The 24,679-nt window shown below is 38.2% G+C and overlaps 1 protein-coding gene across 8 annotated transcripts in view; it reads left to right on the top strand.

Moving 5' to 3' along the window:
* Positions 1 to 24,679, top strand: part of ATP11B (ATPase phospholipid transporting 11B (putative)) — a 113,528-nt gene that overhangs the window by 80,117 nt on the left and 8,732 nt on the right. For 3 of the 8 annotated variants that reach the window (XM_048863072.2, XM_048863074.2, XM_048863075.2), the window contains exons 24-30: positions 4,972 to 5,099; positions 8,792 to 8,930; positions 12,382 to 12,405; positions 13,748 to 13,813; positions 14,358 to 14,461; positions 15,655 to 15,820; positions 21,682 to 21,767. In XM_048863072.2, the coding sequence (XP_048719029.1) occupies positions 4,972 to 5,099; positions 8,792 to 8,930; positions 12,382 to 12,405; positions 13,748 to 13,813; positions 14,358 to 14,461; positions 15,655 to 15,820; positions 21,682 to 21,767 (713 nt within the window). The remainder of the gene's footprint in view (positions 1 to 4,971; positions 5,100 to 8,791; positions 8,931 to 12,381; positions 12,406 to 13,747; positions 13,814 to 14,357; positions 14,462 to 15,654; positions 15,821 to 21,681; positions 21,768 to 24,679) is intronic. The other 5 variants (XM_048863069.2, XM_048863068.2, XM_048863076.2 and 2 more) reach the window with 2 other exon arrangements.

The raw sequence follows: 24,679 nt of genomic DNA, 5'->3' as shown, positions 1-24,679 counted from the left end.
TCATGGATATTTTATTTTTCTCTTTCACCTCCAAAGTTTGTCACTTCTTTAAACTGAATTGATGAGCTTGTTTTTCCCATGTCTAAAGAGAACATAATTGTGGAATGAATAAAATTACACTATTGACAACCCATTTTCTCTGACCAAAATATCTCATTTTTTGAGGGCATTTTTAACTCTTTGTAGTGCCTTTCCCGCATTATGGACAAATCAGCTTCTGCTGTACAAATGATTGACTTCAAGTGAACAACGCATTTAAGTATTACCTTAAAAATAGCCAGCCTCCATTTTAATGTTAATGGTCAGTAAAAAGCAAGGTAATTTTCTAGAACAAATCTAAAAAGTTCATTATGTCAGTGAGTTACTGTTTTCCACCCCAATTAAGTCACTTCTGTTTATCTGTTGTAAATTATTATATAGCTGTACGGAGTTTATAAAATAGCAGTTGCTAGAGGTTGGGGATCTGAACTTTTAAAGCTTTGGGCCATGCAGATTTCATCTCATGGGAAAGTGGTCTGGAGGACAGTGTGGAGCAGAATTAGGCACTAGTGGCTGAAGATCAGAAAACTGGGCCAGTGATGGAGGTCTCATTGTCTGCTCTGCACCACCTCTGACATCAGTTCCTGCACAAATAGCAGATTTTATTGTTAACATCATAAGTAGCCTGTTTGTTTTTTTTCTTCCAATATCTAGTACATAATCATAAGGCTTTTAAAAAATGTAATGGTTTACTTTATGCACCAAGATTTGTTTAGGTAATTGGTTTTTGCATTTGAATGTCCCTGCTTTTATTGCTTACATGTAGTTTGTGTGTAAATTTAATCTTCAGATTATGCCAGTTTCACACAGTCTTCAACTTTACAAATCTTTGATTAGATTGTTTGGATATCTGTCAAAGCCAGTCATGTTACAAATCAGAGATTGTGGGAAAACACACATCCTCATCCTCCTCTCCGCCCCCCCCCCGGCACGGAATCAAAGGAGAGCTAAAAATCTCTCTTGTTCCCTCTTGGGAGTATAAATTCTATTCTGAAAACACCATCCCTTAGTATCCTGAAGACTAAGGCCAGGTCTACACTATAAACTTACATTGGTATAACTGCGTTACTCGGATGTGAAAAATCCACAAACCTGAGCGACACAGTTATACTGACTTGGGGCAGCCCGCACTGGAAATGCGAAGGGCAGGGCAGGCTTCAAAAGGGAGCGCAGATACTCCCAAGACTGGTGGATAACACTGAAATTAAACCTCCCAACCAGTCACAAACTGTGCTTCTGATCCCCACACTGGTTATCAAGAAGCAAAAAAAGAAATCGCACAGCCCCCTTATTGCATTCCAGTTCTCCGGTTCCCAGTTAATACATAGGTCCCGTACAGTGAGATGTTATTTTAAAAACTCTGCTCACATATACAAAATGTTCTGCTGACCCCAAAGGGTCAGCTACTTTACCAGCTCAGTATAGGTTTGGATCTTACCCAAAATACCACATTGTCAGCCAATCCTTTAGTGTCTAAAACTAAAGATTTATTATAAAGAAAGAACAAGAAGAGAGTTGTTAAATGGTAAAACAGTCATATACATACAAAGACTTCAAAGTCCATATATCAGGTTCCTAGTAGTATTGGTGAGTTTGCTGGCTTGAAAGTCCCTCTGGAGCACATCAACAGCTTGGATGGGTCATTCAGTCCTTTGTTTAGAGCTTCATTTGTAGAAAAGTTACTCCAGAGGTAAGAAGCAGGACTGAAGACAAAGTGGAGAAGATGCAGCTGCCTTTTATAGTCTTTTGCCATGCGGCGTGTGCTTCCTTTGTCACAAACACAAGCTGCCTAGCACATGGCTCGAGGAAGCCTTAGAGTTCTGTCCATAGGCATGCCTTGCTGAGTCATAAGGTGTATCCCTTGCCTTCTCTCAATGGGTCAGTTGTATAGCTGATGGTCCTTAATGTGCCATCAAGCAGGCTATGCAGTGCTGATGCCAAATTGTCTGGGGATGTCACCCAGAAGCATAGCACAAGTTTTGTAATACAGACATACATACATATCCACTTAAATGTATACCCCAAATGAAAAAAAAAGTAGTAAGAGAACCAGAAAAGAGCCACTGTGGCTAAACAACAAAGTAAAAGAAGCAGTGAGAGGCAAAACATCCTTTAAAAAGTGGAAGTTAAATCCTAGTGAGGAAAATAGAAAGTAGCATAAACTCTGCCAAATGAAGTGTAAAAATATAATTAGGAAGTCCAAAGACTCAAAAAGTAATAGCAAAACAAATGTTAAGTACATCAGAAGCAGGAAGCCTGCTAAATAGGCTGCTAGTGGGGCCACTGGACGATCAAGATGCTAAAGGAGCACTCAAGGACAATAAGGACATAGCGGAGAAACTAAATGAATTCTTTGCGTTGGTCTTCACAGTTGAGGATGTGAGGGATATTTCCAAACCTGAGCCATTCTTTTTAGGTGACAAATCTGAGGAACTATCCCAGATTGAGGTGTTATTAGAAGAGGTTTTAGAAAAAATTGATAAGCTAAACAGTAATAAGTCACCAGGACCAAATGGTATTCACCCAAGAGTTCTGAAGGAACTCAGATGTGAAATTGCAAGACTACTAACAGTCTGTAAGCTATCATTTAAATCCGCTTCTGTACCAAATGACTGGAAGATAGCTAAGGTGACACCAATATTTAAAAAGGGCTCCAGAAGTGGTCCCGGCAATTGCAGGCCGGTAAGCCTGACTTCAGTACCAGGCAAACTGTTTGAAACTACAGTAAAGAACAAAATTGTCAGACACATAGATGCACATTGTTTTTGGGGGGAATAGTCAACATGGTTTTTGTAAACGGAAATCATGCCTCACCAGTCTACTAGAATTCTTTGAGGGGGTCAACAACCATGTGGACAAGGGGGATCCAGTGGATATAGTGTATGTAGATTTTCAGAAAGCCCTCACTAAAGGCTCTTAAGCGAAGTAAGCAGTCATGGGATAAGAGGGAAAGTTCTCTCATGGATTGGTAACTGGTTAAAAAATAGGAAACAAAGGGTAGGAATAAATGGTCAGTTTTCAGGATGGAGAGAGGTAAATAGTGGTGTCCCCTAGGGGTCTGTATTGGGACCAGACCTATACAACATACTCATAAAAGATCTGGAAAAAGGAGTAAACAGTGAGGTGGCAAAATTTGCAGATGATACAAAACTACTCAAGATAGTTAAGTCCCAGGCAGACTGCAAAGAGCTACAAAAGGATCTCTCAAAACTAGGTGACTCGGCAACAAAATAGCAGATGAAATTCAGTGTTGATAAATGCGAAGTAATGCACATTGGAAAACATAATCCCAACTATACATATAAAATGGTGGGGTCTAAATTAGCTGTTAACACTCAAAGAAGAGATCTTGGAGCCATTGTGGATAGTTCTTTGAAAACGTCCACTCAATGTGCAGTGGCAGGTAATAGGTAATAAGGTAATTAAATAGGTAATAAGACAGAAAATATCATATTGCCTCTATATAAATCCATCATACACCCACATCTTGAATACTGCATGCAGATGTGGTCGCCCCATCTCAAAAAAGATATATTGGAATTGGAAATGGTTCAGAGAAGGGCAACAAAAATGATTAGGGGTATGGAACAGCTGCCATATGAGGAGAGATTAATAAGACTTTTCAGCTTGGAAAAGAGACGACTAAGGGGGCATATGATAGAAGTCTATAAAATCATGACTGGTGTGGAGAAAGCAAATAAGGAAATGTTATTTATTCCTCATAATACAAGAACTAGGGGTCACCATATGAAATTAATAAGCAGCAGGTTTAAAACAAACGGAATCAGAGTGGTAGCCATGTTAGTCTGTATCAGCAAAAAAAAACAAGGAGTACTTGTGGCAGATAATGCACAGTCAATCTGTGGAACTTCTTGCCAGAGAATGTTGTGAAGGCAAAGACTATAATAGGGTTCAAAAAAGACCTAGATACATTGATGGAGGATATGTCCATCAATGGCTATTAGCCAGGATGGGCAGGGATAGTGTCCCTAGCCTCTGTTTGCCAGAAGCTGGGACAGGGGATAGATCTCTTGGTGATTACCTGTTCTGTCCATTCCCGCTGGAGCACCTGGCATTGGCCACTGTCGGAAGACAGGATACTGGGCTAGATGGACCTTTGGTCTGACCCAGTATGGCCGTTCTTATGTTCTTCTATCCATAACCCAAAATACAAAGGTGATACAAAACACACAAATGAGATTATCATATCTGGCAAATTGTAACATCTTTGCAGATATCTTACATGGCATATCTGGCATAACTCATTGCAATTTTACAATATTGGTATTCATAATATCCTAAAGTGTTCCCCAGATTCCATACAACGTCATGCTGATCTAACCTCCAGAGTAGACAGCACTGTTTTGATGGGAGGGTTTCTCTGAGCAACATAGCTACCGCCTCTCATGGAGGCAGCTCAGCTATGCTGATTGGAGAAGTTCTCCCTTCGGCGTAGCGCCGTCTTCACTCAAGCACTACATCGGTGCAACTGCACCAGTGCAGAGGCGCCACTGAAGCGTTTTTAAGTATAGACCTGCCTGAACTTGGAAGATTACTTCACATTTGCATAGGAAAGAATGATCACAAATGTCCAAGCTAGAACTTGCTTAAATTATTAATTCTTCGGGGTAGGGGACTGAGTTTTTGTTCTGTTTGCACAGTATCTATCACAATGGGGTCCTAGTCCATAACAGGAACTCCTCGGTGCTACAGTAATACAAATAAAAAATAATTGTAATAGGATTTAACACACAGTGGAATGCACTTTCATGTATACACTGTATATTAAAACAGATTTAAATAGTGCAAATTCACATGAGATTAGGTGGATTTGCTGCTACTGTTGCTTTTATATATCTGTTCTGAAACATGTCACTCTTTCCATTTTTGTATTTAAAAACTTAAACTAATTAAGTGTACTTCCATTTACAGACGCTCTATGACAGTGTGTACCTGACTTTATACAACATTAGTTTCACTTCTTTGCCTATTCTGATGTACAGTCTTTTTGAACAGCATGTTCACCCTCATGTGTTACAGAGCAAGCCAACACTCTATAGGTATGCATACCCTTTGTAACTAAATGTGGACCTAGTAGAATGTCAGTAGTAAAACTTACTAATAAAGTAAAATAAAGTGATGTCTTCTGTAGTTATAGCTTAATGTGCTAAAATTACTGCATTTGCTTAGATTCCCCAGTATTTGTATAACTTAACAGCCTTCAAGAAAAACTTGTAAAAATGACGTTTCCAATATTAGATTAGTTTCCAAAAATAGTTTTGTGATTCAACAGCCACATCTGTTATATCCATTCCCATGTTAAGATTTGAAAAGACTGAACTCTTCTTCGAATGATGGTGGTCCCTATTGTATTCTACTGAGGGTTCACACATGCGAGCCATGCATCCGGAGCCAGAGAATCTGAAAGCAGAAGTGTCCATTGGTTCGTGCATGTGTTCTTGCTTCTCCTCATGGTTTTGTCTGAGGTGATAAAGGGTGGGGCGGACCGACTGCATCTCCAGATTCTTCTCACCATCGCATCGTCCAAGTTGGAACTACTGGTGTCCTCTCGTGTGTGACACACCTTAAAAAGTGTAGAGTTGTATATCATTTGATTTTCTTGTACTATTTGCTGATTTTACTGTTTTAACATAGTTTTAGCTTTTTAGTAGTGTTTTCGAGTAGAACTGAGACTTTGGGGGAATCTGTTTACTGGTTACCCTTCCCACCCACATACCCACATGTGGGTACTGGATTATGCCAAAGACTCATGGATTTAAAATCTGTGCCTCCTGCCTGCCTGCCTTCTCGATTAGCGACGAACATCTGTGCTGCCTCTACTCCTTGAGAGAAGCCCACATTTCATCCAGGTGCGGTATCTGCCAGTCTTTCCCAAGCTGTACCCGTTACTCCGTTGGTCGGACCAAATTAACTGCGCCTGGCCTCCTTTACCACTCCTGCCACTAACACTCCACAATATCAGGCAGGAAAGAGCCACAGTCATCCTGATCATTCCATTCTGGCCAAGACGATTCTGGTTTTCCAACCTTCTCTGCATGTCAGCTCGTGCCCCACTTCCTATTCCCACTTTCCCTGAGCTGCTAACATGACACAGTGGCAGCATCAGACATCCCGATCCACAAACACCTAAACTCAGAGCATGGTATTTGGATGCGGGAATCTGCTCTAGAACAAGAGTGCTTGTCGGAAGTGCAGGACATCGAGCAGAAGGAAAGAGTCCACTAGGCATTTCTACCCGGCCAAGTACAAACGCTTTGCCTCCTTGGCCGAACCGAAGGTGCTTTCCCCAGAGGAAGTGGAGATTCCCCTTCTTTTGAATTACTTCCTATCCTTAAAGATATCAGGGCTTGCCCATAACTCTCTGAAGGTCCACCTAGTGGCAGTCAGCACCTTCCATCCCCCCAGGGAAGGATACTTCCTATTTACACATCTGTTAACTACTAGGTTGTGGAAAGGCCTCCTCTGAACGTTTCCACCTGTACAACCTATTGCTCCCCAATGGGACCTCAACTTTGTCCTGTTGACACTGATGAAACAATCTTTTGAGCCGCTGGGTTCATGCTCTATGTCCCTTCTTTCCATGAAAGTCACCTTCCTTGTGGCTATCACTTCAGTGAGAAGGGTAGAGGAACTTGGGGCCATGATGGTGGACTCCCCTTTCACCACTTCCCATAAAAACAAAGTCTCCCTGTGCCTATATCCTGAGTTGCTACCAAACTTCATCTCTGTTTCATCTCAGCCTTGCGTGCTTTCTTCCCAAAGCCAACCATCCGCTTGCCTGCTTTCTTCCCAAAGCCTCATGCCTCAGAAGAGGAACGACAACTTCACTCCTTTGACGTACGATGGGTTTGGCCTTTACCTGCAGAGGACAAGATTGATCAGAAAGTCCTCTAGATTGTTTGTTGCAATAGCAGAGAGAGTTAAGGGCCAAGCACACAGAGAATTTCCAGATGGATTTCTGGGTGCATTATACTATGCTATCAGTTGTCAGTACTGTCTCCGCTCCTCAGGGTGAGGGCCCATTCCATGAGAGCCCTGGCATCCACCATGGCCACCCTCCACAATGTGCCACTTAGAGAATATGTAGGGAGGCCACGTGGAGTTTGGTACATACCTTCACTATATGTTACGCCTTGGTGTAGAACTCTGCAGTGAATGCTTCGTTCAGCACAGCTGTCCTCCACTCAACCATTCCATCCTCATCCTCACACCCTTCTCCAAATTAGGTACTGCTTGTTAGTCACCCGAGGTGGAATAGAATAGGGACCATCACTTGAAGACGAGGAGGTTACTTACCTATAACTGGAAGTTCTTTGAGATGTGCGGTCCATTTCTATATTCCACATCCTGCCCTCTTTCCCCTCTGCTGCGGATCTGTTGGATTTGTGTTGGTGAAGGAACTGGAGACACGATTGGTCCGCCCCATCTTTTATCACCTTGGACAAAACCATGAGGCGAAGCAAAAGCACATGCACGGACCAACGGACACTACTACTTTCAGATGCTCCGGATGTAAAGTGCCCTCAGTGCAATTCAGATAGGGACCACATGTCTTGAAGAATCCCTAGTTACAGGTAAGTAACCTCCTCTTCTCAATCATTGTCGGCTCACATCTAAAATCAGTGGTGGGGCTGCAGGTGGCAATCCTTGCAGTGAAGGGCAGTTTGGGAGAAAACAGTGTTTATCCTTGTGTGACTCTCTTCCTGTTGTCTCTCAATCTCAGCCTACCCCCTCAAATCTAGTTGTTACTATGTGCCTCATTCCTCTGCTCTCTGCAGTTTGTGCTTGTGGACTAGAATTCGCCTAGTGGAAACATGTGGTACTTCATTCTTCGGCACACTAACCGCATTACACAGTTGTGTTATTGTTGGTGGTGCTTAGTCCCTTTAGCTTCTAATGATCAGCTGACACTTTCTAAATTATATTTACTTATTGAAGGTAGTTTTGCGTATTGGAGACAGAAAAATGTACTGTAGCGAAAACTAAATTCACTCATGTCATCTCCAAAGATGTTTTAAGTAGAACCATCTGTCAAATTTTATTTTGTGGCGTTTTTTATTTGTATCAAGTAATAAGTGAAATAAAAGTATATAGACAAAATAGATGCTCAGATTCTACAGTAATGGGAGCATATAAGTACCCATAAAGAAAATACAATGCAGATTAAAAAATCTTTTAGCCAATATTTGATAGTAAGGTTACAGGGCCTAGGAGGCAGATCCTGCCACCCCGGGGAAGGAGGAACTTCGTTGTCTGCCATTCAGGTACAATTGTCACTGACATTCCTGTTAGCAACTTTTTAATTGGACACCTGTCCACTAGAAAATGGGCTGAGACCAACTTTTTTTAAAAATGCTAAGTGGTTAAAGCGGGGTACTCGGAGTGAGAGAGCTCCCACTGATTTCTCTTATGGCCTGAAGCATATCATTTAACCTTTCTGCCTACGTTTTCCCATAAAATTGAGATAAAAATAATAGTCCACTCACAAGGATGTTTGTAAAGGTGATTTAGAGGTTCTTGCCTAGATGGGAAATAAATCCTATCAGTGGTTTCAAGGTTTCCAGTTACCTGTCCCTTAAATAATTGTTTTATTTCTTTGCATTTTTTAAAAATGCATCTCAGCAAAGTTAGAGAATGAATGTTATTGTTTTGAGTAAATTGCAGTTTCAGTAGCTAGCTGATCGGTTATTTGGAGAAAATTTGAAATCTAAAATTTGTTTTATTTCCACAGAGACATTAGGAAAAATGCACTCTTGGGCTTTAAACCGTTTCTTTACTGGACCATTTTGGGGTTCTCCCATGCATTTGTTTTCTTCTACGGCTCATATCTTCTGATGGGAGAAGACACTTCTCTGCTGGGAAATGGCCAGGTAAAATAGTTCACAAATAGCAAGACAGTGTATTCAGTGATTTTTTTAATTTAATATACTCTGCACGGTTTCTGTAAAATTAGTGTATTCTAGCAGTGCAAAAGTCACACTGAATTCAGTAAATGTAAACAGTAAACCAGTAGACTTCTTTTTTCTAGACCTTAAGAATACCTTCTACGCTGAATAAATACAAAATGTGCTTTACCATTATTCCCTTATAGGCAGTAAAAGATCCTGAAATTAAAGTGAAGTAAATGCAGCAGAACAGATCATTCATATGATGATCTGTTGCTCCTTGGCTAATACCTGAATGTTTGTCCAAAATAAACTGATATCCTAGAAAGATCCCTGCTAATGGATTAGATTCTATCTGCTTTATTTCTAATATAGTAAATAATTGAAATGTTGAATCTTTGGATAGTGATTATGAAAAACCATTGCTGTTCTATCTAATTACTGAACATCTGTACACTTTCTGGTTACCTAACTTTCCCTTTATATAAGCCAGTGACAGTAGAATCACAGAGTTATGAACACTTTGGGAATGGAGGTTGATTGTAATTCTGAAATGTTCATAACTCTGAACAAAAATGTTATGGTTCTTTCAAAAGTTTACAGTTAAACATTGACTTAATACAGCATTGAAACTTTACTATGCAGAAGAAAAATGCTGCTTTTAACTATCTTAATTTAAATGAAACAAGCACAGAAAGTTTCCTTACCTTGTCAAGTCTTTTTTTAAACTTTCCCTTTATTTTTTTTAGTAGTTTACGTTTAAAACAGTAATGTACTGTATTGGCTGCTTTTTTGTGGGGGGAGGAGGGGGTCTCTCTTGTTGCCTGATTGCATACTTCCATTCCAAGTGAGGTGTGTGGTTGACTGCTCAGTTCGTAACTCTGAAGTTCTGCTCTATAAAGCAAATGTTCATAAAAGCCCAAACATACAAAAACCCACAGAAAAATTAAATGGATTACTGAGTTTTTATATCACATGAAAACCTGTAATAAAATGTGTTTGAACTACCAGTGAATTATGACTAAAGATGACAGAGCATTATATAAATACCTCCACTCTCGGAAGTACAGAAATTCAAGCATTAAAAGAGAGATCCTTCCAGATGAGCATTTCTGTCTTAGCCACTAACAAAATGTTGAGCAATCCTTTAGTATGCTCTGAAATGTAATTATGTAGTATGCCTATTTTGATATTTATTAAGATAATGAATAAAAAACCCTGTGCAACTCTTAATTGTCAGAGTAATTCTGCATAATTGTATATCTTTATTCCAAAAAAATTGTCCCCCTCAAGTATGTGCTGAAAGGCTTCTTTTGAAGTTGTTGCGGAACCAACATATTAGGATTCAAAATGTCATCGTTTAACATCTCTGTAACTTGAAGTCTTTAAATCATGATTTGAGCACTTCAGTAACTCAGCCAGAGCTTTTGAGTCTATTACAGGAGTGGGTGGGCAAGGTTCTGTGGCCTGCAATGTGCAGGCGGTCAGACTAGATAATGATGGTCCTTTCTGGCCTGAATGTCTAACAGGACTCCTTTTGGTTCTGTGTAAATAATGAAATTTTAGACTGGTTTGGTGATTTAAACAATTTTTCAAACTCTTTATTCACTGTTCTAGCTAGTCTTTTATAAATCATTTTGACAGATTTGATAGTCTGTCGTTAAATTTATATGCGTGAAGTGTAAATAGTTTGTTTTCCAATAACATTAAATCTTCAGCAAAGAAGTGACTGTGGTATCAATGATGAACTCTCCTTCAGGGTCATGAAATGGAATAAGAGAGTCTAGTTTTCAATACTTAAAAGTGAAAATATGTCAGGAAGACTAAAACTTTTGTTTTAGTAGAATTAGTAGTATTTAATCTTTAACCTTTTTAAATTACAGGACACTAACACATCAATTCTTGGGATTTCTTTTTTACTGCTAGACCAAAACAAGAAAAACAAAACCAGATTCTTCTAGAATCTGTCCAGGGTCAACTGGCCATTGTCCCTTTACCTCCATCATTACTCAACTTGCAGTGTGTTTGATACTAATGGGCAACTGCTGCTTCTGTGGGACTAGCATTTAGCATCAGAAAGTAGTGTTTTTTTTTACAGGTGGCTGCACAAATTAGGCATTTCTTACGTTTAATTACCTACTACCTTGTCCTCAGTGAGATTCATGCCTTGAGTACCTTAATTGTCGAATGCCAAATAACAGGAGAACTAAGTCCTATCCTAGAAGTTAGATTTTTTTTTTTCCCTGCAGCAAATAACTTCAGCAAAGAGGACTGTTCGACTTAGTAAATTTGTAATGGAATATAGATCTCTTCTCTATGTCACCGATTCAAATTCTCCCCATCTCAGTGACCTTTTTCCATCCAGTGGCCAATGTGAAATAAGTTGGTGGTCTCTTTCTGTGATGATGTGGGGAAACTCACATTTCCACTATCCACATGCTACCTGTTCTATGAAGAAAGAAGATTTCAGTCTGTGAGGCTGTAACTGAGCACCTTTCACATATATACTTTGTAAAATAAATGAATTTCAGTGCATACAGTCATATTCTTTTATCTTGCAGTATGGCAGGTTTTTTAGGTCTTCCAAATGAGTGCTGCCACTGATGGCAGGAATTGTCAATCTGTTATATTCTGTATATGTCTGCCATAGACTTCTCATTCATTCTTGCTCAGACCTCAGTAAAACTTCCCTCCATAGCTTCCATTTATGGCAGTCAGGTGCTAGAAAAAAGACATCTGTTAAAGTTATTGAATGTTCCCATAGTCTTAAAGATGCCTTATTGTAAGAATGTGAGCTCTACCCCAGCTTCCTAAGCAAATGATACATATTTTCTGGTGAATGGACAATGGCCAAAAATATTTTGTGTGGCTAAAGTCAGAGAGAACGTGAAACAATTGCTAAATTCTGTTTAGAGAGAGCAGAATTTAGATAGGGTGCAGGCTGAAAAGTTAGTGGTGATAATACAGCTAGCTAGAGTACCCATCCACTTATGAGATGTTTGACAGAGGCATTAAAATAGTTGAACCTCTGAGCAAAATATCTTTACTAATTGAGATGTATTTTCTCCTCTCGTGTAACATAGTAAAGACCATATGACTTTCTGCTTGTGCATTCATAGAGACCTTGCTTTTGTTGAATTTTATTGAATGGAAAAAGTTTTTCAGTATAGCTTTTCCCCACTGGATCAATCCATTTCCGAGCAGTTATTGGTTCTGGTACATCTAAGTGCCTAAGTACAGACTTAATGGTAGACTTTCACAGCACCAAACGGAACAATTTACTTCGTATAGATACAACATATGGTTAGCTTCTAGAGCAGAGTATGTAAATGTGTGTTTTGAGGTTTAATAGCCTTACGTCATGACACGCTGTACTTCAACTTGATTTTTTAGTTCTACTTTTTCCCCCCTTTTTTCATGCTGTGCATGTCGTCAGATATTGAAACCTAACAGGCAAATGGTAAGATTTATGTTAGAAGAAGAGAAGGTGATACAAAATATTGTATCTGGTATTTCACAAAATTAAAGGATGCAGCATCTACTCTCTAAATACTTTCAAAAATAAAAATGGTGGCAAGAATTTGTTAATTTTTTGCATTGCAGCTATACAGCCATCAAGGGTAGTGTAAATTAAGACACTTTTTTTCATGGGCCACTCATAATAGCAGTAGTTTAATCTCATGGTTACCGAGCTGAAAGTTTATTTTTCTTCCTCATATAGCAAGGCACTGGGTGTAGGGGGGTCCACTTGAGGGGGGGTTTTGTTTTTAAAATCAGTTCTCTATGACAAGGGCTGCAACCATGTTAATCCTAGCTTTCTAGTTGGTGAACTAAACTATCAAATTCCAAAGTGATGAATTTGGTTGCATATCTGCAGGTAGTGTCTTCCTGCACTATCCATGCTTGCCTACTTCTAATGAATGGTAAAGAAGTGAAATTGACAAGAATTCTGTTCTCTGTCTTAAGGTATTTAGAGTGTCAGTCACCATAGCCTTTAGGTGCTGCAGAGTCTCTTCAGTTTCAGTACCTGCTTGTTCACGAGAATAGTACAGGCAGGCAAAGTAGAAGGGTGATATGTGTTTGTGAAGCATGTGGGTACACAGTTGAAACAAACACAGCATCCTCACCTATTGTTAGAGCTGGGATTTTGACGTTGGAGAATTTGTTCCAAGGTCTGATAATTTAGTATATTGGGACGGGATGATGAAAGCGGTAGATTCTTTAGAAGTATTTTAGGGTTGGGATTAAGTTTTCATTTTATCAGCCTTCGAGGAAAAAAGTGTCTCTCTTCTTAATGTTCTCTTTGAAGAACATAACAGCACCATTATTTTTGAATTATGAAGATTGTGGTTTGGAAAAACTAAACCTTCCAATGATGCTGCATTTTAAAAATAACCTTTAATGTTTAAACTTCGTAATTGAGGAGTTACTGCTTTTACACTAAAGTGGAATACCTTCCCATTGATAGTCATGGCTAGCTGGATATTCACACATAATTGGTTGATTAATAACTTCATTTTCCTACCATCTCATTTTTGGTTTGGTTTTGTCATCTTCTGCTGTAGATTTGTGGTGGTAAGGAAAAAGATTCCTTACTAGTGGGGTGTACATTTTGTGACTCTTAATAGGAATTATATTTTTTCTTTGCTTGTGGTTTGTGCTTTACCCTTCTTGCTCTACTAACTATACTTAGTGAACAATCACAGGTTTCATTAGTGTAGCTGGTTTCAAATAGCTATAATTTATTACAACTGCTATAAAATGATTTTGTGCAATGACTTCTGTTTTTGTATTTTATTTAGATGTTTGGAAACTGGACTTTCGGTACTTTGGTCTTTACTGTTATGGTTATAACTGTTACAGTGAAGGTACAGTAGTATAATATTTACTCTCCATTTTGGGAAATGTAGGCAAATACAGAATAATTTCAGGTTTCAGAGTAACAGCCGTGTTAGTCTGTATTCGCAAAAAGAAAAGGAGTACTTGTGGCACCTTAGAGACTAACCAATTTATTTGAGCATGAGCTTTCGTGAGCTACAGCTCACTTCATCGGGTATGCATCCGATGAAGTGAGCGGTAGCTCACGCTCAAATAAATTGGTTAGTCTCTAAGGTGCCACAAGTACTCCTTTTCTTTTTACAGAATAATTTGTCAGTTTAAAGTTGGTTTTGATACTTATGAAGAGTGGTAAATAATTTTTGTCTCTCAAGGAAACAGGAGGTAAAGAGGGCATTAGGGTTAGTTTCAGTCATGGCTTAAAAAGATTCAGTTCATAGCTTCGTGTGTCTTGAACGATGTTTACTGATTAAGTTTGAAAGTAAATCCAAATAATTTGAAAGTAATGTTCTCTTTTCATATTAATGAAGTAAAACAACGTAGATTAATTTTCTAAACATGTTCTTTGTTTTTTAGATGGCTTTAGAGACCCATTTCTGGACTTGGATAAATCATTTTGTTACGTGGGGCTCCATTGTATTTTATTTTCTATTTTCCTTGTTTTATGGGGGAATTATCTGGTGAGTGATTTTTCCGTTTGTTTGTGTATGTGCATAAAACAGGAAGATAAAGTAGAACATTGCTTTTAGTGTTTGATAGATCCTGCACTATAGCTATTAATTTCTTCATACATTTAAAACAGGAAAGGAAATGCCAATCCCAGCAATGGATTTTTGCCCTTTTCTTCAGACCTAGAGCCTGTTACTCCTAACATATAGTGTGTAACTTTGCAGCCTTGCATGTATTTATCCCTCATCTGAAGCAGACACATCTTTATGCATTTTAGAACTCTTGAAATTCTTTGTTTTTTCTAAGTTTACTAGTTTTCTGGTTAAGTGAAACTGTAGTCATTTTGTGTAACAACCCAAATTTTTCCCTTAGAATGACTGTGTTTTCTAAATCTCAGCATCCTCATACTGTTTCTGGAGACTCTTTTTTGCCTGCTACAATATTCCATGGATGCCATTCTCTCGAAGGCCATCTACCTCTTTCTGAAGAAGCTTCTGGCACCCATTTCCATACATGCGAATGCTGAAAAATTTGGACCATTTTCTTGGTCAATACAAATTTTCACTTCACCATGCTGCACAATGCAAGGCTCACTGTATCTAATATGGAAGATGAACTAATTAAATATTTCCCAATTAGTTCTTCATAGAATTTAAGGCTTTATAATTTCTACATAATGTTGAATACTGTAAAGACTATCAGAGTACTGTAAAGACTACTAATCAGAATACTGTAAAGACTACTCTTGTTAATCATGTCCCTTTTAAAAATCCTGCACTGTTCTCATTTCTGGTTCTACAGGGATGTGCAAATTGCATATAGCTGTATCAATATGGAACCTTACACAGCTGTGGGAAATCCATGACACATGGGGAGGCAATGTTTCTTAAGGGGCAGCCTTAAGGTATTCCAGGAGCTCCAAAGGAGCCCTTTCTCTTATAGAGGCTGCGGCAGGGATTAATTAAAACAGCACATCCCCAAACTTCCCTAGCCACACTCTTCTCCAGCCCACACCATTCACTTTTTAGCTGCCCTATGCCACTTTCAATTACTAGACTCCCCTCAGTGGACTTACCGGTGCTGGGGTCCTATACTCTGACTTCTTGTGGTGGATACCATAAAACAGAGATGAATTTAGCAAATTAGTTTTGTTTAATTTGTACTTCTAATATTTTCCTCTAATTATCCTTCTCTGATTTTTCAGGCCATTTTTGCATACGCAGGACATGTACTTTGTATTTGTTCAGTTGCTGTCAAGTGGTTCCGTTTGGTTTGCCATAATCATCATAGTTGTCACTTGTTTGTTTCTTGATGTTGTGAAGAAAGTGCTGTGCAGACATCTACAACCAACAAGTACTGAAAAAGCTCAGGTAACGTTATGTTTTTATATAGAACATGGTCAATAATTAAAAGAAGAACTTTATTAAATTCAATCCTGTAATCGGATAACCAAATAATCCTCCTCTGAATAAATGTCAAAATATCACTTCCTCTGCAAGAATTTAAATGGCTGTGATGCTTCAGTATGTAAAATAGTGCTTTCATTTGAAAGCTGTCATGGGATAAGGGGGAAGGTCCTCTCATGGTTTGGTAACTGGTTAAAAGATAGGAAACAAAGGGTAGGAATAAATGGTCAGTTTTCAGAATGGAGAGAGGTAAATAGTGGTGTCCCCCAGGGCTCTGTAGTGGGACCAGTCCTATTCAACATATTCATAAATGATCTGGAAAAGGGGTAAACAGTGAGGTGGGAAAATTTTTAGATGCAGACGATCCAAAACTACTCAAGGTAGTTAAGTCCCAGGCAGTCTGCAAAGAGCTACAAAAGGATCTCTCAAAACTAGGTGACTGGGCAACAAAATAGCAGATGAAATTCAATGTTGATAAATGCAAAGTAATGTACATTGGAAAACATAATCCCAAATATACATATAAAATGATGGGGTCTAAATTAGCTGTTACCACTCAAGAAAGAGATCTTGGTGTCATTGTGGATAGTTCTCGAAAACATCCACTCAACATGCAGTAGCAGTCAAAAAAGCAAACAGAATGTTGGGAATCATTAAGAAAGGGATAGATAATCAGACAAAAAATATATTGCCTCTATATAAATCCATAGTACGCCCACATCTTGAATACTGCATGCAGATGTGATCGCCCCATCTCAAAAAAGATATATTGGAATTGGAAATGGTTCAGAGAAGGGCAACAGAAATGATTGAGTATGAAACAGCTTCCGTATGAGGCGAGATTAATAAGACTTGGACTTTTCAGCTTGGAAAAGAGATGACTAAGGGGGCATATGATTGAGGTTTATAAAATCATGACTGGTGTGGAGAAAGCAAATAAGGAAATGTTATTTACTCCTTCTCATAACATAAGAACTAGGGGTCACCAAATTAAATTAATAGGTAGAAGGTTTAAAACAACAGAAGGAAGTATTTCTTCACACAACACAAAGTCAACCTGTGGAACCCTTTGCCAGGAGATGTTGTGAAGGCCAAGAGTATGATAGGGTTCAAAAAAGAACTAGATAAATTCATAAAATCAATGGCTATTAGCCAGGATAGGCAGGCATGGTGTCCCTAGCTTCCGTTTGCCAGAGGCTGGGAATGAGCAACAGGGAATGGATCACTTGATGATTGCCTGTAGTGTTCATTCCCTCTGGAACACCTAGTATTGGCCACTGTCGGCAGACAGGATACTGGGCTGGATGGACCTTTGGTCTGACCCAGTATGGCCATTCTCATGTTCTTATGAAAAGGTAATTTAATTTAAATTATGTAAACCTATTTAATGCTATCATGAGATCCAAGTACAAGTAAGGATTTTACTCTTGCAAAGGATGGTAACTTTTGTACTAGAACTAATAAACCATTTCTGAATAAAGCGAACCTACAGACTTGCTGGAACACAAACTGTTCAGTCTTTAGCATCGACGTTTGTAAAAGCATGCCAGGATACATGTTTTGTAAAGAGGTGCGCTGCTTTAAGGTTAGTTGCGAAATTTACTCTTGTTGTTTTCTGAGGCTGAACAAAGTCTCTGGAGATATTATTGCCTTTGAGTGGCTGCTACAATGTAATGATGTGCAATAGTTTAAATGATTTCACTAGCATGTAGTTTGGCAAAATAGTTTTATAGCAAATATTCATTAAGATTACTATACCGAAATACATACTTCTCTATTATATGCTGATAAAACATTCTCCATAATATAAATAGGGTTCCATAAAATCTTGGTTATGACTTATGCCTTATATAGACTATTTGACTAAAGGTTATTGAGTTTAATAAAACTGTATTATAATGCTAGAAGGGACCACCGTTGTCATATAGTCTGACTTGCTGAATAACAGATCATAGGACTTCCCGAATTAATCCCCATTTGAACTAGAGCATCTTTTAGAAAAACATCCTATCTTTATTTAGAAATTTCCAGTCCTGGAGAATCCACTAGCCATTGGTAAGTTGTTCCAATGGTTAATTACTGTCATTGTTAACAATTTGCACCATATTTCTTGTCTGAATTTGTCCAGCTTCCAGCCAGTGGATCTTGTTATACCTTTGTCTGATATATTGAGGTACCCTCTGTTGTCAAATTTGTGTTCCCCATGTAAGTACTGATAGATTGATCTAGTCACCCCTTAATCTTTTCTTTGATAAACTTAATAGATTGAACTGAGCTCCGTGATTCTTTCACTGTAAGATATGTTTTCCAGTCCTTTAATCATTCTAGTGGCTCTTCTCTTAACGCTCTACGATTTCTCAACATCCTTGAATTGTGAATGCCAGAACTGGACATAGCATTCCAGCAGTAGTTGCACCAGTGCAAAATACAGAGGTAAAATAACCTCTCTACTCCTACTTGAGATTCCCCTGTTTCTGCATCCAGGAATCACATTAGCCAGCTCATGTTCAGCTGATTATCCACCATGACCTCCAAATCTTTTTTAGTCTCCTTGCTTTCCAGGAAAGTCCCCTATCTTGTAAGTATGGCCTAAGTTCTTTGTTCCTAGATGTATGACTTTACATTTGGCCATATTAAAACACACATTAGTTGCTTGCTTCCAGCTTACCAAGTGATCCAGATCACTTTGTATCAGCGACAGGTCGTCTTTATTTACACTCCCCTAATTTTTTTTCATCTGCAGACTGTATCAGTAACAATTTTATTTTCTTCCATGTCATTGATAAAAATGTTGAATAGTGTAGGGACAAGAACTGAACCCTGCAAAACCCTAATGGATTCACACCTACTTGTTGATGATTCTCTATTTACAATTACATTTTTGAGACTTATTTCTTAGCCAGTTTTTTAGTCCATTTAATCTGTTCCATGTTGATTTGGTATCATTCTGGTTTCTTACTCAAAATGTCTCGATACCAAGTCAAATGCCTTACAGAAGTTTAAGTATATTACATGAGCACTATTATCTTTATCAACCAAACTTGTAATCTCATTAAAAAAATCAAGTTAGTTAGACAAGATCTATTTTCAATAAACCTGTGTTGACTGGCATTAATTATATTGCCCTCCTTTAATTCTTGATTAATCAAGTCCTGTATCAGCCACTCCATTATTTTGTCTAGGATCGATGTCACAGGCCTATAGTTATCCAGGCTGTCGCATTGACCCTTTTAAAATATTGGCACCACATTAACTTTATTCCAGTGCTGTGAGACGTAGCCAGCATTCTAAGACTTAATAAAAATCAACCGTAATGGTCTAGAGAACTCTTGGATACAAGTTATTTGGACCTGCTGGTTTTAAAATGTCTGACTTGAGTAGCTGCTATTTAACATCCACTTCAGTTACTATTGGAATGGAAAATATTTCATCAGCAAATGACAACATCATCTGGCTTTTTCCCAAATACAGAACAGAAATATTTATTGAACGCTTCTGCTTTCTGCATTATTGGCACTTCTACCACTTCCATCTAGTAATGCACCAGTTACATTGTTACAGGATTCCTTTAGTTCCTAACAGACATTATACACACACAAAAAACAAAACAAAAAACTTATTTTCCTTAACTCAGCTAGCCATAGATTTCTGCTTATGTCTTTTTTCTCCTCTTATGAAGTTCGTAGCTTCTGATTTCCTTTCATTATAATAAATCTATTTTTAATCTCACTTAATCTTTCAGTAAGATGTTTGTTGCCATTGTGATTGCATGCTTATGGGCCTGGCCTGTCATGTTACCTAAGAGAGAAGTATGATACTATCTCACATTTTTCCTGTGATAGTCTAGGTATGTGTTTTGGTTAGTGCATTGTATTTCTCTTTCTCCATTAGTACTGGGCAGTTTGGCAGCATCTGCATTAGTGCCACTGTGTTCTGCAGGAGTACCTCTTGCTGGGAAACCCCAACTCTGGTATCAACTGCATTAGACCATCAGCTAAACTTTGCAATAAAATCCATTAACTGTTCTGTAATTTTTAATGGTGGTAACAACTTAATGACTATCTAGCTGCTTTTTGTGTGTGTGCATGTGTGTCTTTAGAGGTGTAGTTATAGTCAGAAAAGTAAACTTGCAAACACGGGACCTTACTATTTCATGGGTTTTCTCCTGCATACATTCATACATATACTCACCTCTTTCAACAGTTGCAATCTAAGGTTCAGATTTTGCCACTCTTTAAGAGCAAGTTCTTGGGACTAGTCTGAGATCATGAAATCAATGGGAGTTACTATGGAGTAAGGAACTAAACATGAGTAAAAGGGTGACCATTTTTTTTCTACTTATTTTAGTTAGCTGTATTATCATTAAAGGGTGCGGTATGGGATTGTTTCAGGTTTGTACATCACTATGTTTGTTAAATAAATTCCAATTACAGAATGTTTTTACTGTGGATCTCAAAGCAAAGAAAATAACCCGGTTTGACTTTCAGATCTCACGTTGACTTGGTAGGGATGACAACTAGAAAAAGTGTTGTTGTTTTTAAAACTAAGCAAATTTTGTATGGAAGCTATTGAGAGAATAAGTGGAACTCCACATTTCCATTGTAAACTCACTTTTCTCAGTACAACTGCATCTTACACGTGGCTGAATTAATTCCTGTGTACTTGCATCTTTTAAAAACAACTTAGCTCCCAATAACTGAGACTCTATGTGATACAGCAAAGTAAAACTAGTTTTAGGTCAGGACAAGGAAATAGATTATATGCAGTAATCACAAATTTTTAAAAATGGAGCTGTAGGGCTTTCATCACCTGCTGTCTTTCACCTTTAAATTCTAAAATATTTCACTGGGAGAAGAAATAAGCAAGCTTAAAGTACATTTTCTTAACTTGGTATGCAAGGGATAATAATTGTCCTGGTAACTCTGAAAATGAGTCAACAGATTGTCTCCATCTTTTTAAACAGAGATAATAGTTTACTTTGGAAATTATAAATACTAGTATCATCAAAATAATCATTCCCCAAAGACCAATTATTTTCTGCATGTAGTTAATTGTTTAGACGTCATGTAAGATCTGATAAACTTCTGCATGAGAGAAATAGCTGAAAAATAATATACACTGTTTCTAAAAGCTGTCTTAAAAGTAAATGTTAAGGTATTGTAATCGGGAACTACTGTATAAGAAACTCTTAGTTTTACTGCATTTTGAAAGCCTATTTAATTAAAAACTTAGCAAAATATGTAGTATGGCTTTACACTGGGCTTTCATAGTGGGACAATCATGACTTCCCCCCCCAGGTGTACTCTGCATGTGTATAACTTTTTGCCATGTTCCAGGATTTTCTGCCTGATACTACAATGAAATCATAATTCTGTGTTTGGCTTCTGTCAAATGACATGGAAGTAATTGCTTTGAGCTTTTGCATTTATAACTCTATGTGGGATCACATAGGAAGAAATGGCTACTGTGGGGGGACAATCCCAGTCAAAATATACATCTTTTGGTAAACAGCAGAAATTAAAATATTAATGGGGTGTCAGGAGAGTCTAAGGACAGCTGGAGAAGTATGCCCCAAGTATTTCCAGGATTTTTTTCGCCCATTATGAAAGTTAAGGGACACTTTTTAAACATGGCAACGGTGAAAAATAAATGATGTTGGTGCCGGGAACAATCTTGCAAGTATCCATTTCATGTGTGTTCTGTGTATGAAGTATATTCCAGTAAATAACAGAATGTCTTTTAAAATCCTGTCCTGTATCTTTCTCTTAGAAAAATACTGTTACTTACTGACTTGTATGTTCCATCCCTTCTCTGTCCACTTATAGATGTACTCCAACAGAGTTGCTTTAAGTGATGAGTTCATTGCGCTGCAGCCATTATCCAGGGCAAGGAATCAGCTGAGCAGAATTAGGTAGAGTAGGAGGGACAATTCCTCATCAACTCTTATGCATGTTGAAGGTCAACTAACCAGCATTGAGAGAAATGGGAAGAGGCATGAATATTAACGTGGGATGAGAGGCAGTATCTATAGTGGAGATTCATTCTATTTGGCATCTTTCTTGGCTTTGCTCGGTGTTTTTTCAGGCCAATTGCTTCTCATAAGTAGCATGTACTAGACAGTCTTATAGGAGAAAATCCCTAGCATGATGCTCAATTTGGAGAACACAGTTCTAGTCTTTCTTGCATCCATTTTTAAAATAACCCCAGTTTCTAGCATGGTTCCAGTGCTCTTGCTTTGTGTAGTCAAAATTAACAGTGCTTTCTGCATGTTGGATAAATACAGCTTCATAAGACCACAACAGAAAGGTCTTTGTATTTTAGGCAGCAGTTTCTTGCCAGTTGTTCGCCCGTTTTAATTTGCTTTCGCTTGTGCCATAAGAGCATAGAACATGTCTTTTGCTTGGGTGTAAATATACATTTGTGCATCAACTAAGACTCTTGCTTTAGTTTAATGCATCTATCAAGTGAATGTTTATTTTCAATGTCTTATGGATGTCTGTGTCTCTTAAGATATTTGGGTGTAAATTGTATGAAATATTCAAAAAGACTGAAGTTTGCCTGTCTGTTGTCTAGGTAAAGTACTAAGATGCTGGAACTTTTATAATGCACTCAGTCTCAGAGAGTGCAATGCTATAGGACTGCAATTTGACATTTTGAAAGAATAAAACATGCACAAAAATAAATGTTTTAGCTTGCAATAAAGATTAAGGGCCAAACCTTCATCCCAGCCTTATACAACTTTTGCAGCAACAAAAAATTAAAAACACAGTTTTGTTCATATAGTATTTGATTGTCTAAGTCTGGGATGGTGCCTGTAAATCAGGACTAGGACATCCATGGGACCTACATTGATGGAATGGATGTACATCCTTCAAAATAGGGGGGAAAAGAGAGTAAAGTGACTTATGCCAAGGTAATGAATGCTATATTTTAAACAAAGAATTGCCACAGTTAACACTTAAAAACCTGAGAAATCTCAGTTGCAGACTCTGTGGTTCGTCTGCCCGGGTGAGTGACATCACCACAAAGAGAAATTTCAAATAACAATTCCATTCTTTCCCATTATTACCATGTGATGGTACTTGTAATACGACTCACTCTAGCAGGAATACCAGGAAGTCTGCAACTCAGATTTCTGAATATCATAGGGAGTTAATCTTGTTGAAATTCAGTACAAAATTAACTTCTGAAGGAAGGTAAGTTGGCACTTTCTAGCTTTTTTTTTTTTTAACAGAGTTTTTGTTTAGGAATGTCCCTGTGTTTTGAATGTGGTGGCAAAAGTTCAAAGTAAGTTAGTATATATGGTCCATATGAGTAGCGCAGGCATCAGCAGGTCTTAAGAGTTCTTCTATGTGGCTTCTCTCCTATAGACTTCACCCTGTACATGAAAGTTGTGTGTAGTGGGGACATTCTAGTTGGGTGGCAAATTAAGATTTTGTACAGCAGAAGAGGAATCTAAGGGACAGGAAAGACTTTTTTATCCACACGGAATGCTAATGCGTGAAGTTTTAAATCTAGGAATTAAATGTTAACACTTTTTATTAATGTGGATAAAGCTCTGTCCTTCCATGACTCTGTCCCCACCCTCCTGAAACAATTTTGCTGTTGCCCCTTGTTTTCTCCCCTATCTCCATGCACTTCTACCTTTCCTAAAGCCCTCCATTGCAAGACTACAAGAGTATGCCTCTGTAGCCTCAGGTTTTAATGACCTGAACTGCTACTGTTTTTCTGACTCCTGTCTGATCCTTGTTTTCCTATTCACCATTATGTCTGCCTCTGGTCAGTAGCTGCTGCAGCAAAGCCTGGGGCCAGGAGCAGGTCAATTTCTATTAAATTTGTATTGTACATATTGTTGTATATATGTTGTAATTCCACTGGTAAACCAGCCTTTTCCTCACCCTTCAGTGCCCCGCCACACACACACTAAGGGTCACCACGGCATCTCTTCTTAGCATGACAAACTTAGATTGTATGCTCTTTGGTGGCAGGGACGATCTTTTTGTTTTTTGTTTGTACGAGGCCTACCACAATTGGGCCCTGATCCATGACTGGGGCCCCTGTGGGCTGCCACAATACAAATAACAAAAATTATCTGGTGTTTGTAGACCATCATTTTGGAGGTACAACTGAGCAAAAAGCTTAGGAAAATTTTTTTTTTTTTTTTTTAAAGTGGCATTTCAAAAGTCTCCCTGGCAAACTTCAAAATGCCTTTTTTCTAAATTTTGCAAAACTTTCTAGAAAAACTAACCAAGGATGAGATGTGGCATTTGAAATTTCAGGGGAATCAGTCTCTTGTTGGGGTGACTAGGAGAAGGTAAAAATGGGGCTCATAATGGGAACCTACTTTAAAGCTTCATTGTGGTGTTGCAATAACCATCTCATAATCTATTTTAGCTATTTACATAGCATAGATTATATTGGTATCTAGGGCCTGGCTTCAGCGAAGCACTGCTTAAGCATTTGCTTAACTTTAAGCACATACTTAAATCCATTTCTTTTTAGCAGAGCACATAAGCATATGCTTCAATGAGATATAAGTGCTTTGTTGAACTAAAACCTGCAGGTGTCATTTGGCATACAGAAGACCCAACAAAATGGGAAAAGAATTGGAAAGACCCTTTGGACAAAAGCGCTAGTTTTAGACCTTTATTTGGGGGAGGAAGGGGTCAGAATTGAAAATTACTCATCTACATTCTTTGTAAGCCTTTAATTTGTTGACAAACTATACTCTGTGGGCTGATGTGCATCAATAAATAATTTGTGATTTGTATAACTTTGATAACTTGAGAAAGTGATCATCTCTTCCTGCATAAGCAAATGTGC

Source organism: Caretta caretta, chromosome 9 (assembly GCF_965140235.1).
Source record: "Caretta caretta isolate rCarCar2 chromosome 9, rCarCar1.hap1, whole genome shotgun sequence".
Taxonomy (NCBI): Eukaryota; Metazoa; Chordata; order Testudines; family Cheloniidae; genus Caretta; species Caretta caretta.
The sequence above is the reverse complement of the archived record's forward strand: the minus strand, read 5'-3'. Positions and strand labels throughout refer to the sequence as shown.